The sequence below is a fragment of the Urtica dioica genome, chromosome 12, assembly GCF_054948205.1.
Source record: "Urtica dioica subsp. dioica isolate 48M chromosome 12, U.dioica_male_clone48M_v1_H2, whole genome shotgun sequence".
Lineage (NCBI taxonomy): Eukaryota > Viridiplantae > Streptophyta > Magnoliopsida > Rosales > Urticaceae > Urtica > Urtica dioica.
In genome coordinates this window covers 12,612,881-12,631,858 of record NC_142767.1, presented here as the reverse complement: position 1 = coordinate 12,631,858, position 18,978 = coordinate 12,612,881, and the positions used below count along the sequence as shown (strand labels likewise).

Genomic DNA, 18,978 nt, shown 5'->3' with positions numbered 1-18,978 from the left:
TAAATTTAAGGGTAACCCTAAACCGTTAAGTTAAATTGTCACAAAAACTAAAAATAAAATAAAATTTAAACTTAACTCTAAAATGTTAAATTAAATTTAAGGGTAACCCTAAACCGTTAAGTTAAATTGTCACAAAAACTAAAAATAAAATAAAATTTAAACTTAACTCTAAAACGTTAAATTAAATTTAAGGGTAACCCTAAACCGTTATGTTAAATTGTCACAAAAACTAAAAATAAAATAAAATTTAAACTTAACTCTAAAACGTTAAATAAAATTTAAACTCAACTCTAAAACGTTAAATTGATTTAAATATAACTTGATTTAAATCTAACCTGGTTATCCCTGATGCGCTCAACTCTACGGCCGGTCGTGCTAAGAGCACGTAAGACTATCCCTTGTGACTGCAGCATTTGTTCTTGGGATGCTCGCAGTTGTTCTTGGGAAGCTCACATTTCTTCCCACATTTCCCGTGTTATGACAAAGGGCTCGGGAATGTCGGCGCGAGAGATCGGTGTGGGCCTCGATCCCATTGCGGGAGTGGTCGGTGTGGGCCTCGATCCCATTGCGGGAGTGGTCGGACTACCAAGTCCAACACCGAGAGTGTCTGACACGTGTTCGTCGTCGGAGTCTCCGATGCTGGCATCTTCTGCAACAGTCGCGACTCGATCTATTTCTTCTTCGATATCTCGCGGCTCTGTCGCATCTTCTCCCTCGACGTCTATGGGATACAGACATTTGTTCGTCTGTGTCTCGAGGAGAGTGAAAAATTCTTTCTCTGGTGCCCTTGGTCTCAGCATTTGAAGAACACCCACCTACAATACATTAATAAACGTTACCAATATTCCAAAATAATGTAAAATACATTAATAAACGTTAAATAATAAAAAGTTACCGTTTTTTTATTCAGGACGACCTCGATGTCTTTGCCCATTATGACCACATTACTAGACCACGAGTGCATCCTGGGCACACGAATCCCCTGGTTCGACCCGAACCTAACCCCGATCTCTGGGATAGCCTCGTATGCTCAGTAATGAAGGGTATGGAGATTACCCGTCAATGTGTACTTGGCCTCTTTCTGTGCCACGTCCGGCTTGTCCTTCAACTTCTTTTGCAGCGTCTCGTGATAACGCCTTAGGTTCACCGAGAGGCTGGAATACGTCTCCGCCCAACTCAAATTTCCCCAAGGCATCTTGAAGAAGAAGGGGAGGTCTTGAACGATGTATAGAAATTTCTGCCACCTTTCTTCGATGGCTTTGTTGGCCGGCTGCACCAGAAGATACCCATAGACGAATACGAGCAGCCCGAACTTGAATGCATCGTCATGGCTTTGACATATGGTGAACGCGTTGATCAACGCGCTCAGCTTGCTTCCGACAACGCCGTTCAAGTGGTCCATGATCAATCGATCGTTGTTTCGCTCGTCTTGTTCGGCTTTGGTCGGACCGTCTTCATAGCTCATCCCCGAGACGTGTGCGTACTCGAGGCGTCCAAATCGTACTCGTTTGCCTCCGATACCAAAAGGTATCTCCCCCCGTACCGTCGCCTCGATCTTCTTCTGAATGAGAGTATGTACGAGCACCGGTGAGAAACCAAGCTCGCTCTCCGTAAAAAATTGCTCGAACGGAGTCCCGAGGATTCGTTCTTTTATCCCGAGCTCATCGAATCTCCTCCGTACCAGCTTCAAGATCCCCGTCCCACCGTAGGTGATACGCCCTGGGAATGAGACGTTGTATATGTAGTTCAAATTGTCCTAAAAAAACAACAAAATTAGGTTAGAAACACAATTCATCGTATGGCATCGTACAGACTCGTATAGCATCGTATAACAAAAAAATTCAATTTTTTTTAAAATCTATCGTACAACATCGTAAAACAAAAAATTTAATTTTTTTTTAAAATCATCGTATAGTATCGTACAACATCGTACAGCATCATACGACACTTATTTTAAAAAAAAAACATAAACCCATCGTACACCATCGTATCGCATCGTACAACGCTATGAATTTCATCGTACGACATCGTACAGCATCGTACGATGCATGATTTTCATCGTACACTGGCCCCCAATTTTTAACCCTAACTTTCTAAATCCGATCAAAAACAACTCAAATAACCACAAATCAGATAAATCTTAAGTCCTAATATCTATTCTGACTATTTTTGATGAGATTTAACAAGAAATTAGTTGAAAAACTCACCTTTTTCAACGTTTTGAGAGCTCGGGATTTCTGAGCATCACCGCCGCCGGAGATTGAAGCTTGTGTATCGTACGCCATCGTAATGACTCGTACAGGGTCGTATTGACTCGTATGATATCGTACGAGAAATTTTTTTGGATGAGAAATTTGAGCGAGTGATAAAGTGAGAGTGAGAGGGAAAAGTGAGGTCTCGGTTCAAATGAGCGTGATAATATAAGTCACAGGGGCATTTTTGTCCATTTTTTGTACAAAAGTCCATATTTAGATATTTTTAAACATTAAGGTCTAATCTTGATATTTAATGGCTTATTAAGCCCAATTAAAGAAATTTCTCTTTTATAACCCATTAAGACCAGACCACACAAGTTATGTATTTTCAGTTGTTGAATTTCTCTTTTTTTTTTTTTTTTTTTTTTTTTTTTGAGTAGGGGCACCATCGGCCAGGATTACATGATATATTAGCAGTGGTGACACTAACGGCCAAGATTACATAGTACTATTGGCTAAGATTACATATTTATTAGAATAAATACTAGGGGAGCATGCATTTCTGCATCCCATGGGGGCTTGAACCCATGACCTCTCCGTCGAGGTGAGTGTGGGATTACCGCTAGACCAAGCTTGAATTTCTCTTTTTATTGAGGCATTAAACCTTAACAATTTGATTTGATGTTAATTGATTGCATTTTTATGTTGATATTTAAGATAATTTTTTTAGTTATTATTCCAGTTAAACGTGAAATGTAAAATATATATATATATATATATATATATATATATATATATATATATATATATATATATATTCAAAGCAGTTTAAAATCGGACCAGATTGGTCAAATAATTCAGTCGAAGTCTGTTAATTTTCGTATCTGGTCGGGTACGGTCTCAATATTTCACTAACCCATTTTACCTGTTTAAATGGTCTGCGATTCAATATTGAACCGAAGGACATGACTTTAACAATCTACGACAAATGCTCGATGCGGAAGGTATAAATCCGGGGATACTTTTTGCGAACAATTCGTCGTGATCTAATTTTCATTCTAATAAAATGAAAAGAAGGATATGGAAATTTCAAAGAATAGCACAGAATAACGTCCAAAGAGAAGCCTTTTTTTAACTAGTAGTATGTGTGAATCCAATTCCAAACAAAGTCGTTAGAACACGAGGTCGTTTTCAATCGAGATGGACCTTGATGTCGATGCCGTGGTCGATGATGGACTGAACGACGGCCCTGATCTTGCCCTCGAAGCGGTCCCGGTCGCGGGGGGTATAGGACGCGGTGTAGACGTCGGCCTCGCGGGCGCGCTCCGCTAGGATGCGCCCCACCGCAAGGCACGCGGGGATGTCGCAGCGCGAGGCCAGCGCCGCCTTCACGTCCTTGGAATTGGTCCCCGCCACCGCCACCTGGCGGCTCGTCACCCTGTGGGTAAATAGTGGGCATTTTGACTAGTTCATTTTGAAACTAACGGTTAATTGGTTGAACCGTTCTAAAAACCACGGTTAGCCGGTCAAATCTTTAACCATTCTGAACGGGTTAGTGGTTAACCGTTAAAACGTTCAAAATGGTTAAAGGTTTGACCATTTTTCCCACATTTACCTGTGGGTCAGGGAGGCGGTGACGAAGCGCTTGGAGATGAGGACGTCGAGCGTGTAGGGCACCATGAACGCGTCGGTGCGCCTCTTGAACGACGTGGTCTTCAGCTCCGGGTTCTTCGGCTTCTTTCCCTTCATGTACGTGTACGGCCGACCGTTGTTGTCGTCCACGTAGTCTTCCACCCCGAAGAAGCTCCGAGGAGGAGATTCGAACGCCTTTTTGCTGTAGAAACTGCACAACCAGCTCCGATTACTAAACTTGTCCGCTCCGTGAGGATGGGTAATCGGTTGAAGAACCCGCTTCAGCATTTTATGAGCTGTAATGTACCTGAAACAGAAAAGAAAAAGAGTTTCAGCTCACTGAGGCATTACGTCGAACAGGTGGCAGGCGAAGCAAGAGCATATATTTTTCTTTTTTCAGATTTCAAACAGATGATCAAAGCACATGCAACACCCACAGAGAGGCGATTACTTTTGTCAAATACTGAACTTACGAACACAAAGCGCGGTGCTTTAACAAGAATGGAAAACTTACCAAGTGGCCTAGTCGAACTTGAACTCTAGCTTGGATTCCGAGTAGAACTTGATGTTAATAATAGAGAGGTCAAGCTGAGGGGAAAAATAAAACAGTGAGAAAATGTGTCTTGAGTCTTAGAGAATAAACGAGAGCAAGGGAAACATAGAACACACATACCACGTTTGATACCCAATGCAGTGTCCATTTTTAGCTATCGAAACCAAATGTTTAATAAAAGAAAGCAAAATAGTTTGAACTTTGAAGTGAATGTACGTTAGAAAAAAAATAAAAATTACAGTGATCGCAGTGGGATTTGAACCCACGGCCTTTAGATTCGGAGTCTAACGCGATATCCACTTCGCTATGCGATCGCATATTATGCACTAGTGTTTTACAAAAAATAACATACACTATGATTGTGCCCAGCTTCGATCGATGAAGACAAACAAACCCCAAAACGTAAAATTAAAATCAATATGAAGAAAAAGAAGAAGAAGAAAAACCTACATTTCTATATCGCAAATGAAGAGCAATATGTGTCGACGAAATCAGAAGAAGATGAAGAAGTAAAAAATAGTTGAGATCAAGTACCTTGTGGGTTGATCACAGACAAAAAGAAAAAAAAAACCTAATGACCAGTTCTTGATGCCAAAGAGTCCTAAAAAACAACAAATGTTATTGACTTTAGGCCCTACAAGCTTTAGTTTTACGCCCTTTATTATTGGTGGGCTGGGTTAATAAAAAATTATTGAAATCACAAAAATACCCCTCATGTTCGATCAAATTGATCTAGCTAGTGCAGCTTCATTTTAAACCATGGATAAAATAAAGTGAAACATCAATCTTAAATAATAATAAAAAAACATATAATATCATATTTTATAGAATTAGTATATGCCATTTATTTGCTACAGAGTTTTGAATTTTAGATCGATTAGTAAAATACCGTTTAGAGGACAAATAAATCAATTAGAAAACTCCTATAAATTATAATAATGAGAATATTACCATTATAAAATGGGTTATATAGCTAAATAACCTCCCAGTTTAGACTGTTTTAGTTTTGACTAACATTTGGTTAAATTCGTTTTAATACCCATTTATTTACAAAGAACAAAATACCAAAATAACCTCTCAACCGTTCCCGCTCTTAACCTCCTTAAAATAAATTCATATAAATCAATATATTAGGATAATAACTGCCGCGATTATTGAGGAACATCATAAAGCTCCGTAATTAATATCATTGATTCACGCAATCTTCTCTCTCACATGCTATCTTCTCTCTCACACAAACATAAATGTCAAACACGAAATCCCCAATTTGAAAACCCAAAAAAATTATTCGCGTGCTCTGGTTTCTTCAGCGAAAAACCTTCTTCATCGGCGCTCGGACCAAACATCGTCTTCTTCTCCTTCTTCTCTTCTGCGCGCGGCCACCAGATACAGCCCGAGCATGAGCTTCTCTTCCTTGCGCGCGCCATCCCGCTGAGACCGAGCGCCGCCGTCTTCTTCTCCTTCTTCTCTTCTGTGCACGGCCACCATCACCAGCCCGAGCCCGAGCTTCTCTTCCTCGCGCGCGCCATCCCGCGAGCCGCCGAGCGCGCCGCCGATGAAGAGACACCGGAGAATAGGTGGAAGGGCGCTGGAGAGTTCAATTCTACCAGAAACAATGTGAGGTTTTGTTTACTCGAATTGATTTCGAAAATTAGGGTATTGAAGATTGATTTGGGGGTTTGAGTTCTCAAGAGGAATTCCGTGGTTTTGATGTTCTTTGATGCTTGATTATGGCTGATTAATATGATTGGATGCTCGAAATTGTACATTGAATGTGGGTTGTGGCTTCATGAAAGTGTTTGGCCGTGTCTTTGATTTTGAGTTTTGGCCGAGTGGTTACAGTTACAGTATATTCGTGTAAATACGAAGCTTATTTACAGTATATTCATTGTAAATACGAAGCTTATTTACAGTATATTCATTGTAAATACGTAGCATATTTACAGTATATTCGTGTAAATAAATATTTTGGGCACGAAAATTCTGGAAATTATGAATATATGGAAGACAAAATAATATCAATAAATGAAGAATATATTTACAGATTTTATCCATAATGAATTGCAACGAAAATAGAAACTAATTACCTAAAGTCAACACTAAAATTTCCAAATACATAACAATTAATGGGCTGAGAACTTTCCAAATCTGCTGGAAAATTCAAATTTCAAATTTGAAAACTTCCCTATTCGGTTTCAATATTTGATTCGGAATTAAAAAAAAACTGCCTAATTAAAATAGCTTAAGGGCAAAAATGTACAACTAATTCAATTAATAAGCTGCCACGTAAGCAAGATAGCTATTTACGGGACATTAACGAAAGGTTGGCTAAAACCAAATTGCTAATGTTTAAGATGACTATGCAGCCAATTATTTGTTATAAAATAATGCACCAGCTGTTGAAACGTAATAAATTAAATTAAGTGTTTAAATAAGTTGGGCTAGCCTAATTGATAATTTCACAACATCTCCAAAGTGAAGGTTATGGATTCAATCCCCACTCATAGCGAAGTTGCCAATTAAAAAATTGGACTACTCGAATTTACATGTGCGGTAATCTATACAACGGTACAAAGCAATTGGTCGTTCATTTTTGAAAACTCAAATGAAATCGATAGAGATACATAAACCAACCGTACCCAAAACCAATATCAATCAGATTACCTCGAAGTGTAAGTCCTTCCTTTGGCAAGCTTCTAATGGTTGGATTACTACCGTGGAAAACCTTCAATTGGCAAGCTTCTAATAGTGGAAGCTTTTGCTATCTTGTTTGTGTTTCGCCAATGTCACCAATTGGGCTTTTCTCATGTCATCCTCGAATCAGACTGCAAAGGCATATTCAACAAATTTCAGCGGCGCATCTCATACGACACTTCTACGTGTTTTATAATTAAAGAGATTTTAGATTTTTGTAATGATTTAGACAATATCGAGATTGTGTTTCGCCCTCACGATTTTAAGCAAGGCACATCACATAGTCTTGCTAAAGTCGGTATTCTTTCTTGTATGAACAGAGTATCATGCCTACGAGTGTCCAGACCATCGACGAGGCAGAAGCCACATTCTGATGAGATGAATGTGGCACTATTTCCTCTCTTGAGATTTTCTAGAAAGAGGTTTAACGAGGCCAACAAATAGATCAAATGTTAATCGTTTGTCAAATTATACTAGTTATACAAGTGGAAATGATCCAACATGTATGATGTATAAAGGTATAAATTTGTAATACCAACTATCCAGCCCGCCCCGCTGGCCCGACTGAGCCGTTGACTTTTATTGCTCGGTTTGGGGCCCTTTGGCTGCAGTCACTATTTCCTCTCTTGAGATTTTCTGGATAGTTGGTATTACAAATTTATACCTTTATACATCATACATGTTGGATCATTTCCACTTGTAAACTAATAATCGTAATCACTTTATATTAGTAAATATGTGATTCTCCCACTTGATTTTTTTTTTTACAAGTTGCCAACATTTTATTGATGAAATCAGTGTTTGTTTGTGTCACTGATTTTCGTGGCTGACCATTGTGAATCCAACTGAAAAGAAATTAAAAAAGAGATCCAAGAAAAGTTATAGAAGTTCATAATATGAGAAAAACCATTGACGGACTACTAAAGCATGTGAAATTACTGGGTTAGTACTTGGTAATATGGAAGAGAAATAAAATTTAAAAAAAAAAAAAAAAAAAAAAGAACAACAACAACAACGAAGTTAAGAACAAGTAGAAACAACAAGTAGATACCCAAGTGAAAGTAAAAGCCAAAAAAATAAACTATAAAGATGTATTCTTGAGATAAAGGAATCCAGAATAGTTATTGAGCTAACAAAATTCATACATTAAACTTTCTGTTCTACAAGAAACTGAGAACTAGATTTATATATTCCAATCCTTGATCTCATATTTTAGTTTGCCTTCACTCATATTTAAGATCGGCCATAACGTAATGGTAAGCAATGACCATCACGAATATAAAAATGCCGAGGAAATTGGCAATGAAACCCAGATCCTGATCGTCGATCATCTGTACAGAAATGGGCAAAAATAACTAAATTCTCAGGCATCGTACAAACTACTACAAAGTAACTCTCCCATCAGAAATAGAAGGTAATAAGTTTGTTTCCATGGCAAATTCTTCTTCACAATACTGTAAATTAAACGAACTGAAACTAAATTGTTGCAAGTCAAAAACTTGGCAAATAAAAGCTAGAATATAAAGAATTCGACTCTTTTGCCCAGAAGATATCTTAGACCCTCAATTTCAATCTTTCTTCTGTGTAATTTATTGTTGAAAACTTGAAATAGCTATGACACTGCATTTTTAGAAAGAGAAACAAAATGAAGACTGTTTTGAGACAACATATTTAATTTACGAAAAATGATACAAAATAACCATTTGAAATTTATTGATTAGTAAAATAGTTTAAATTTCAACTTTTCAGTTAAGTAGTCAAATTTACGTTTTCAATATTTTTTTACAGTCAAGATTAAAAAAATTTATGATTATTATAAACAATTTATCACTTAAAAAAAAAAATTAATCTTGAGGTCAAAAATTTTTTTGAAACCACACATTTTAGTTATTTCACTAAATTAAGGCAAACATTGTCTATTTTACAAATTCATAAGTTTAAATTAGCTATTTAACTATATCACCCTTTAATTTATTGCAAAACAGTGACCAGAGTCATTCTTGTTTATTTAATGTACTCTTCAATCTACAAGCTTGCACTAAAAAAAGAAACCTTTCATTTCTGCCAACAGAATCAAGCCATCTCTTTTTTTCTAGTGATCTGGGTATTCTCTCATTTTGTCTTATTCCTACATGATTTAGACTTAAGCACAGAGAGCACTAAAATCATTTTTATTGTCCGCAGTTGAAAAATGGCTATCCATCTAAAAATGCTTCTACAAAATAAAAAGTTATGCACTCCTACAAGTTCCTTATACAGTATTTGATCCAAAATTGAACAAACGAAAGACAAAGAACCAATTCAGTACCTTTGTGTCCCAATTTATTAGTATCACAATCTGACAACATAAAATTTCACTCGGTATTTCTTTCTTCTCAAAGAAGCAGATTTACATTCCTATATTTTATTTTTTTTGTTCGCAGTACTATCAAGTTCAATGAAAGTATAATAAATACAAATGAGATTTTGGTGCTCTTAGGAAATACCTAGATACAAATGAACAATAAATATTTCCTATGTAAACGACATTATGCATGTGAAGGATTACAAACATGACCATACGAATCTTAAACCCTGCTGATCAACTTTTCTAAAGAAAACGTTATATGTTGTGTCATTCACAAATAGGAGCACAAAGGATTATACAATATCAGTCCTGAAACAATATTAATTACAAAGCTTCCACTAACTTCACAGTTTCCATTTCCATTGGAAATTCCTTGAATATTTCCCAAAAACAAAAAAAGACATTGAATGAAAAAAATTAAAAGCAAACTAATTGTCTTATAATTAGCAAAGCAACCATCATTCGACGGCCCTGAATCTTTCCTTCAACTTGCCAGGGTTTAGGGGCTGTTGGGTTGGATTTGTCTCTCTAATTTTTTTTTTTTTTGCCAGACTACATAAACTAAGGTCAAATCTCCAATGTAGGTAGCACATTTAAATTTCTTTCTATCATTTTCATTTTTTGTTCATTCCCCCTAAGCTAACCCATTTTCAGGTAAGATTAAGAACGCACCGAAACTTTCCTACTCTCACTATCACGTCATACATAGAAAAGAAAATCAACAGAACATGGAAATGCTAATAATTTAGCAAGTGATGCTCTTCCCACAGCACAATCAACTACGGTTCCCATATCACCTAAAGCTCAACTCGACCTCGACTTTTTCCTATTGCTCAATAAGAGAACCAGCAAAGCGTCAAGACTCGAACTCACTAGGCAATCTTGCAGATATCCTCGTACTCGACGGCGTCGAGGACTCTTCCATCGTAGACGCCCTTCTCGATCTGAATCTTTGCGCAGAAGTTGTTGGTGTCGACGGCGAGCAGCCGGGCATCGCAGCCGCGGTAGGCTCCGTTGACGATCCTCACGGCTCCGCCGATGCCGGGGATCACAGTCTCGAGCTCGTTCTGGTCGACCCTCAGCACGTGCTTGGTCTCGACCATCTCGATCTCCCCGACGTACTTGTCCACGACCCGCCTCACGACCCCTTTCTGCTTGTAGTAACCCTTGGAAGCCAACGCCTTGCTCATCACCTTCACCACGATCCCCTCGCAAACCCAATAGTCCCTCCTGTTCGCCCTCTCCTTCTTCCTCTCCTCCTCCCTCATCACCTCCGCCAGCGCCGACGAGCTCTCCGACGACAAACTCTTCTTCGCTTTCTTCTTCTCCCTCGTCTTGTCGTCGTCGTCCTCGAAGACCCCGGCCACGGAGGAGCCGCCCTCGGGCCTCGGCGGCCTCGACTGCCCCAGAGCGAACCCGACTCGGACGCCTTTCTCGAGATCGATCTCCTTGTTGGCGGAGGCGGAGATGGGTTCGGCGGGGGCGGCGGCGTTGGAGGCGCGTTGGATCTGGCGGAGGATGTCGCGGTCGTGCTTCTCTTCTTCGGCGAGGTCGGCTTTGGCGCGGCGGTCTTTGATGCGGTCTTTGAGGGCTTGAGCGGAGTCGCGGTCGATGTAGGTGATGAACCAGCCCTTGGGGGTCTCGTCGACCTTGCAGAGGCCTTTGCGGCCGATGTGCTTGACGAACTCGGTGAGGGTGGCCCAGCGAGTGGAGTTCATGTGGACGTGGTGGCGGTCGTTGATGTACTCGTTGTAGACGACGGTGGCGGCCACGCGGGACGAGCGGTGGCTGCGGCGGATGAGGTCGAGGAAGGTGGACTCGAACTCCTCCGAGAAGCCGTCCACCACTCGGCTCTGGTTCTGACCGAAGATCAGCATCTGCCGCTGGTGGCCCTCGCTCAGGCAGTGGCACTTGAACCCGTTCTCGTCCCGACACTGCTTCTGACACATCTGACAGTACCAACGCAGCTTTTGCAGCCCCTTTGCCTTTATCCTGTTCGCTATCGCCTTCGGCGTCAGAAAGTCGTTCTTCCCCATTTTTCACCGACTGAAACAGAAAAGGAAAAGAAAAAAAAGGAGTTTCAGCTCACTGAGGCATTACGTCGAACAGGTGGCAGGCGAAGCAAGAACATCTATTTTTCTCTTTTAAGACTTGAAACAGATGATCAAAGCACATACAACACCCACAGAGAGGCGATTACTTTTGTCAAATACTGAACTTACGAACTCAAAGCGCGGTGCTTTAACAAGAATGGAAAACTTACCAAGTCGCCTAGTTGAATTCGAACTTGAACTTGATGTTAATAATAGAGAGGTCAAACTGAGGGGAAAAATAAAACAGTGAGAAAATGTGTTTCAAGTCTTAGAGAATCAACGAGAGGAAGGGAAACATAGTACACACATACCACGTTTGATACCCAATGCAGTGTCCTTTGAAAGCAAAATAGTGTGAACTTTGAAGTGAATGTCTACGTTAGGAAAAAATAAAAATTAAAGTGGATATAAAAAGGGGCATTCCGAGAATCGAACTCGGGACCTCTCGCACCCAAAGCGAGAATCATACCACTAGACCAAATGCCCTCGTCTGAGAGATTTTACTACAATATTGGAATTGGAATTAGAACTGCAACTGGAAAGACAAGTTAGATTCGGGGTCAAAAACGTCGACGAGTCGTTTCCTTTCATCCGTTTATTACGAGCCGTTAACTAACGGTGACGCCCGACAATAACTGGGGAAGGTCGTTTCCCGATAGCTGACCTTTAAAGTTTAGACAGCTCCGTCAACCCATTCTCTCTCTCTCTCTCTCTCTGTCTCTCTCTCTCTCTCTATACACTTGCGATGCGAATGAAGATCGATTGCTCGTATATCTGTGGCTGTAGATCCGAATCCTTCCTTTAAAGGTACTCTACTGAATATCTCATGAATTTTATCTGTTTATCTACTTTTAGTTTCCAGGGTTTTTTTTCTCTCTTTTTGGCATTACTCATCGCTTTTGGATCTATAGTTTGTGATTCTCGAGTGTGAGAAACCCTAGGTTTTTATCTCATTTGGAAACGCAGGAATTGGGACTGTTTTGCAAGAACGGAATTTTAAGTCAATTAATTTAGATAACTTAATACAATTTATGTTGACGAAGAGGAAAAATGAATCTTCGAATTGTTTTTTTCTCGGTGTTGTGATGATAATAGCTAATGATTTGGAGATTTGTTTCTATAGTGTTAATTTTTGAGTTTATGGTCACCGTCAGGGGATCGGGTTTTAATACTGATTGCAATAATCTAATTTCGAATTTCAGGTCGTGGAATATGTTGTAGCACAAAGCACTGCCAATCCTTCAATGAGCCTGCAAAAATAAGCCGAGCGATTCGTTTGATTTCATCCCTCTTAAGAGTTTCGAACATGCAATATTTGATCGTTCGATTCGGTTTGCTAGAGTGGCTAGGGGGCGATTCTATTGACTAGCTAGCGTGTTTGAAGTTCTAAGCTCGGAAAGCTAGAGCTGAATAAGAGAAAGAAAGAAAGATAGGAAACAGAACAAAAAGGGAATAGACAAGAGGTTTTTTTTTTAATGGAGGAAGCTCTTCTCACAACTTTGTCGATGGAGAAATGCCACTCCAACGATTCGGGTTCCTTGTCGCACGAAGAACTCGAGCGAGAGATGAACCGGTCTTTTGTGCTCTCGCGCCCGCCCGATATTAACCTCCCGTTGTCGTCGGAGCCGAGCCCGCCGTCCCAAGGCTGGAACGACTCGTGCGACGTCTTAGACGTGGGTCTCGGGCCTCAGATATACGAGGTCGAGGCCGCGGTTAGTCAGCCCAAAGCGGCGAGGAAGTGCGCGAAGCGGCTCGACAGCGTTTGGGGCGCGTGGGTCTTCTTCAGCTTCTACTTCAAGCCCGTCCTGAACGAGAAATCCAAGTGCAAGATCGTGCGCGACGGAAACGGGGTCTCCGGGTACGACAAATCCGACTTGCAATTGGAAGCTTTCCTGGTCCAGCACGATATGGAGAATATGTACATGTGGGTCTTCAAGGAACGGCCCGAGAACGCTCTGGGGAAAATGCAGCTGAGAAGCTACATGAACGGGCATTCTAGGCAAGGAGAGAGACCGTTCCCGTTCAGCGTGGACAAGGGTTTTGTCCGGTCGCATCGGATGCAGAGGAAGCACTACAGAGGGCTCTCGAACCCGCAGTGCATCCACGGGATCGAAGTGGTTCGTTCGCCGAACCTGATGTGCCTCGACGAGGACGAGAGGAAGAGGTGGGTCGAGCTCACGGGCCGGGACATCAACTCCTCGATCCCTCCCGAGGCGAGCGATTTCGGGTCTTGGAGGAACCTTCACAGCGCCGAGTTCGAGCTCGAGCGACACGCTCCTCCTCATCCTCAGCCGATCAAGAACAGCTCGGCCTCGCACCAGAGGAAGCTGCTGAACGGGACCGGTCTGAACCTGGCGACGGCTCAGCCATCGGATCATATGAACGGCGACGCGATGGACCTCTCTCCGGTCAGCCACAAGCGGAAGAAAGATCTGTTCCCCCACGTGGGGAGCGAGGACGAGTACAACTCCCATTTCGACCGGACGCTGGAGCTGAAAGTCAACACCGCGGCGGACCACCCTTGGGCGAGCGAGTTCAGCGGGGTCATGAAGAACGTTTACGGCCCCGTGACCGCGGCCAAGACGATATACGAGGACGAGGCGGGGTTCTTGATCGTCGTCAGCCTGCCCTTCGCCGATCTCCAGAGGGTCAAGGTCACTTGGAAGAACACTCCGTCGCACGGCGTTGTAAAGATTTTTTGCGTGAGCACCGCCGGAATGCAATTCATTAAGAGGCGCGACAGGACGTTCAAGCTGACCGACCCGATGCCGGAGCACTGCCCGCCGGGGGAGTTTGTGCGCGAAATCCCGCTCCCGACCCGAATTCCCGAGGATGGAAAATTGGAAGCCTACTGCGACGAGACTGGGACCATTCTTGAGATTATTGTGCCCAAGCATCGCGTGGGACCCGAAGAGCACGAGGTTCGGGTTTGCCTTCGTCCTTCTCCGTGGAACGAACGCCCTTACGTCGATCTCAAAGAAGCAGACATTGATATGAGAATGTAATAGAATATGGTCCGACTGTGTTAAGTGTTAACCTCAAATGTAATCTTTCCTATCTTTATTTGGAAAAAAAATATATTGTATCTTAGGTTTGTTGTACACTTGTAAAAACTATTTAAAGCTGATGCCCAGTTATTATTGTCGTATCAGCTGCAGGACGAAACGTCAAGTGCTTTACCTTTCCGTCCCATTGGAATGTTTGGATCTTTTTGCCCTTCCATTGTAATGCGTTCATAATTTTGCTTATATATGTTTTATTTATGAGCAGATTATACACTTGCGTGAATGAACTTTGATACGTCTATTTTCTTTCCCTTTTTCATGTCAAATTGCACATTTTTCATTCGCCTACTAGTACTAACGTCAGAGAAATTAAAACAAAAGCAGCCAATTAAACATTGGTGATATGTCAACCCTAAAAAAAAAAAAACTATGGTATCATTTTATAACGCTGCTTTTTATCACGGTCTCTCCGAAAATGTAGAGCATGATAAGGGGCATCTAGATCCTCGTATCAAGTTCAAATCTTATGAGCAACATACTCCAGGCACAGATTTAAATCCCTAATCTAAATACTTTTGATAGGAGAGGGATAAAACATGAACTCACGAAGATACAATAACAATTAAAATCATAACCAAAACAGAGTTATAAAGACCTAAATCAAATATCTTTCAGACCTCACTAAGAGAAATGAAGATTAAGCCAAAAAAATCCATAGCGGCATACAAAGCATTTAAATTGTTCATCACAAAGTACAGCATCTAAAGTAGTGACTTGAAACAAAAAGAAAACCTGATCGTCTCAAAATAAGATAACAAAAATAAAAATCTCCAGACAATTGGAAAAATAACAAGACAACAGATATGAGATATGAGTTAGTCGACCTCCTCGATCTTGGGACCGGGGCCGCTGCTTCCACCAGCACTGCGGGGAACATCATCGTCCATGTCGGAACCACCACCCATGTCGGGAGCACCGCCAGCACCTTGGTACATCTTCGCAATGATGGGGTTGCAGATGCTCTCCAACTCCTTCATCTTGTCGTCGAACTCGTCCGCCTCCCCGAGCTGGTTGGTGTCTAGCCACTGGATGGCTCCGTCGATGGCGTCCTCAATCTTCTTCTTGTCGTCCGCGTCCAACTTCGACGCTATCTTGTCGTCCTTGATCGTGTTCCTCATGTTGTAAGCATAGTTCTCAAGGGCATTCTTCGAGTCCACCTTCTTCTTGTGCTCCTCGTCCTCCGACTTGTACTTCTCCGCCTCCTGGACCATCTTCTCGATCTCATCCTTCGACAGCCTTCCCTTGTCATTGGTGATCGTGATCTTGTTCTTCTGTCCGGTGGTCTTGTCCTCAGCGGAGACGTTGAGGATACCGTTGGCGTCGATGTCGAAGCAGACGGTGATCTGGGGAACACCACGGGGCGCCGGTGGGATCCCGGAGAGCTCGAACTTTCCAAGCAAGTTGTTGTCGCGGGTCCTCGCCCTCTCTCCCTCGTACACCTGGATCAGCACACCCGGCTGGTTGTCCGAGTAAGTCGAGAAAACTTGTTCCTTCTTGGTGGGGATGGTCGTGTTTCTCGGGATCAGCACAGTCATGACTCCTCCGGCGGTTTCCAAACCGAGAGACAGAGGGGTGACATCGAGGAGCAACAAGTCCTGGACCTTCTCATTGCCTTCACCGCTGAGGATGGCAGCCTGGACAGCAGCTCCGTAGGCGACAGCCTCATCAGGGTTGATGCTCTTGCAGAGCTCCTTTCCGTTGAAGAAGTCTTGAAGCAATTGCTGGACCTTTGGAATTCTGGTGGATCCTCCGACGAGGACGACATCATGGACGGTGTTCTTGTCCATCTTGGCGTCCCTCAGACACTTCTCCACGGGCTCCATGCACTTCCTGAAGAGGTCCATGTTGAGCTCCTCAAACCGGGCACGGGTGATGGTAGTGTAGAAATCGATACCCTCGTAGAGAGAATCAATCTCGATGGTGGTCTGGGCGGTGGATGAAAGAGTCCTCTTCGCTCTCTCGCAGGCAGTCCTCAACCTCCTGAGGGCTCTGGGGTTTCCGCTGATGTCCTTCTTGTTCTTCCTCTTGAACTCCTGGACGAAGTGGTTGACCATTCGGTTGTCAAAGTCCTCTCCTCCAAGGTGAGTGTCACCGGCGGTGGCCTTGACCTCAAAGATACCCTCCTCGATGGTGAGGAGAGAGACATCGAAAGTACCACCTCCAAGATCGAAGATGAGAACGTTCTTCTCTCCGACGCTGGTGGCCTTCTTGTCAAGACCGTATGCGATGGCAGCAGCGGTGGGCTCGTTGATGATACGCATGACATTGAGGCCGGCAATGACACCAGCGTCCTTGGTGGCCTGACGCTGAGAGTCGTTGAAGTAGGCCGGCACAGTCACAACGGCGTTCTTGATGGTCAAGCCAAGGTAAGCCTCGGCAATCTCACGCATCTTAATGAGGACCATGGAAGAGATCTCCTCAGCAGAGAACTGCTTCTCTTCACCCTTGTAGTTCACACCAATCATGGGCTTCTCACCAACTCCGGGAGTCACCTTGAAGGGCCAGTGCTTGATGTCACTCTGGACAGAGGCATCGTTGAATCTTCTTCCAATCAACCTCTTCGCATCTGCAAATTACGCACAATAACTTACTCAAACATACGTACCAATCAATAGTTACAACTCGCATGGCAGCAATAACGACATCAACCACTAAATTATCACAAAATGACAACAAAATTCAAACAAAAAAATATTAAGCTCGATACATCAACAACAGCAGACAGAATCTTAAAGCAGAATCTTTTTCTCTATTCCAAACTAACATCAACAATCTTCATCAAAAACTACTCCACTAAACTTTCACTTCCGCTCAATAGACTTTATAACCAAGTAGAAAGTAGATCTACTAAACTATGTCATCTATCACAGAAGATACGCGCATAGATCTGTTAATCGGACTACAAATCCTAACGATATAAAGCTCAGATCTCCAAAATAAATAAAATAGAAAAACAAAACATAGAGAATGAGTCGAGATGTTACCGAAGACGGTGTTGATGGGGTTCATGGCGACCTGATTCTTCGCAGCGTCTCCGATAAGACGCTCGGTGTCGGTGAAAGCGACGTAAGAGGGCGTGGTACGGTTACCCTGGTCGTTGGCGATGATTTCGACTCGGTCGTGTTGCCAAACACCGACGCACGAGTAAGTCGTACCGAGATCGATCCCGATAGCTGGTCCATCGCCCTTTGCAGCCATCGCCGGAAATGAAAGCTTAGCTTCTGAAAAGCAAGAGCGACGGCTGAGAAAGCTTGGAGGACTAGAGCTGCTTTGAGAGCGTTAGGGTTTCGAGTTTGAAGGAGTGCCAAAGTAAGGGGTGTGTATCCTTATATACTCTTTTTTTTTTTTTTTTTTTAAATGAGGTAATTAGCCGATTAAAATGTTTGAAATTGCTATATAACAAACATTTCGTAAATCTTAGATAAATAATCACAAACGTGACGTAACATTCTTGGTTTGTCGTTTTATTAAAATAAAATTGTGAAGTATTTACATCAATTTACGTGTATAGAAACATGGACATAACTATTCATCTAAAATTTACGAAACGTTGATTATATAACAATCTGAAACTATAAATATACATATATACTTAATGGGATTTTTTTTTATCAACTACCAATGAATCAATCTAATTTAAAATGTGTCCGCTTATTTTACTTTTCTTTTAATATTCTTTACACACCCACCACTTTAACTTTATTATTTTAAAAAGAGATAATAGCGGCATAAGTGTCCAATGTTTTCGTTTTGTAACACTTATGTTCTCAAAGTTTAAATTTCCCGGGATAAGTACCCAATGCTACGAATTTAGTATACCGTTAGTCCTCTCGACGTTAACTTTGGATGGATTTTGAATCAACGGCTGAGATTGATTTGTGATATAAAATAACTCTGATATTAATTAATTATGCATAATTATTTAAAAGAAAGAGAAATAAAATGTCGGGTCTCTTTCTCTATTCAAACGCACGATAAAGCCCCAAATTGAAACTATAAATCCCTAAACCCAGATTCTCAACCGCTGAAGATTTGTGACGACGATGGAAACGGCCGATGGAAGTGACGAAGAAACGCAGAGGAGTCCGTCCGACGAGGATCCCACTGCTGCATCTTTTGAGCTCCACGAAGAGGAGTACGAGAACGAGGAGTCATCTTTTGAGCATCTTTTGAGCTCCACGACGAGAATGAGGTCGGCGAGAATGAGGAGGCTGAGAACGAAGAAGCTAGGCGTCAATCTTAGTGGTGGTCGGCCATTAACGACGTCTGCAACGATGACCAGCAGGCTGATGAAGAATCACAAGGTGTGGGTTTTGAGAGTGACCTCGACAGCCTCTGCGGCAGTGACGAAGAGCAACTGGCAAAGAGGAAGAACACAACATACAACCCTCAATCTTAT

The 18,978-nt window shown here is 42.1% G+C and overlaps 3 protein-coding genes, 2 non-coding genes and 2 pseudogenes across 10 annotated transcripts; 1 reads left to right on the top strand and 6 right to left on the bottom strand.

The window, feature by feature from the left end:
• Window positions 1–3,097: 3,097 nt before the first annotated feature.
• On the bottom strand, window positions 3,098–4,983 carry LOC149379211 (Ribosomal L18p/L5e family protein). Of its 4 annotated transcripts, none has more exons than XM_089603186.1 (4): window positions 4,915–4,983; window positions 4,342–4,415; window positions 3,811–4,134; window positions 3,098–3,633 (listed from the first exon to the last, which is right to left on the bottom strand). In XM_089603186.1, exons 3-4 carry the CDS (start codon window positions 4,113–4,115, stop codon window positions 3,387–3,389), a joined length of 552 nt encoding a protein of 183 aa, XP_089459312.1. In that variant the 5' UTR covers window positions 4,116–4,134; window positions 4,342–4,415; window positions 4,915–4,983; the 3' UTR covers window positions 3,098–3,386. The 4 variants fall into 4 exon arrangements, with proteins under 4 accessions (XP_089459312.1, XP_089459313.1, XP_089459309.1 ...); XM_089603187.1 differs by having other exon boundaries at window positions 4,831–4,941; XM_089603183.1 differs by lacking the exon at window positions 4,915–4,983 and adding an exon at window positions 4,501–4,817.
• Window positions 4,622–4,694, bottom strand: TRNAR-CCG (transfer RNA arginine (anticodon CCG)). Its single transcript has one exon. It is a non-coding gene; the product is annotated as a tRNA-Arg (tRNA).
• Window positions 4,984–8,139: 3,156 nt separating the features above from the next.
• Window positions 8,140–8,405, bottom strand: LOC149379210 (dolichyl-diphosphooligosaccharide--protein glycosyltransferase subunit 4A pseudogene; annotated as a pseudogene).
• A 1,042-nt stretch (window positions 8,406–9,447) lies between these two features.
• Window positions 9,448–11,903, bottom strand: LOC149379209 (KIN17-like protein pseudogene; annotated as a pseudogene). 2 transcript variants are annotated; one of them, XR_016294025.1, is made up of 3 exons: window positions 11,822–11,903; window positions 11,685–11,740; window positions 9,448–11,467 (listed from the first exon to the last, which is right to left on the bottom strand). The product of XR_016294025.1 is annotated as a KIN17-like protein pseudogene, transcript variant X2 (transcript). The 2 variants fall into 2 exon arrangements; XR_016294024.1 differs by having other exon boundaries at window positions 11,826–11,903.
• A 25-nt stretch (window positions 11,904–11,928) lies between these two features.
• TRNAP-UGG (transfer RNA proline (anticodon UGG)) lies at window positions 11,929–12,000 on the bottom strand. The gene has a single exon. It is a non-coding gene; the product is annotated as a tRNA-Pro (tRNA).
• Window positions 12,001–12,198: 198 nt separating this feature from the next.
• Window positions 12,199–14,792, top strand: LOC149379207 (uncharacterized). The gene is made up of 2 exons (XM_089602937.1): window positions 12,199–12,321; window positions 12,717–14,792. Exon 2 carries the CDS (start codon window positions 12,990–12,992, stop codon window positions 14,517–14,519), a length of 1,530 nt encoding a protein of 509 aa, XP_089459063.1. The 5' UTR covers window positions 12,199–12,321; window positions 12,717–12,989; the 3' UTR covers window positions 14,520–14,792.
• Window positions 14,793–15,109: 317 nt separating this feature from the next.
• Window positions 15,110–17,892, bottom strand: LOC149379206 (heat shock cognate 70 kDa protein 2). Its single transcript, XM_089602936.1, has 2 exons — window positions 17,564–17,892; window positions 15,110–17,145 (listed from the first exon to the last, which is right to left on the bottom strand). Exons 1-2 carry the CDS (start codon window positions 17,775–17,777, stop codon window positions 15,395–15,397), a joined length of 1,965 nt encoding a protein of 654 aa, XP_089459062.1. The 5' UTR covers window positions 17,778–17,892; the 3' UTR covers window positions 15,110–15,394.
• Window positions 17,893–18,978: the final 1,086 nt, after the last annotated feature.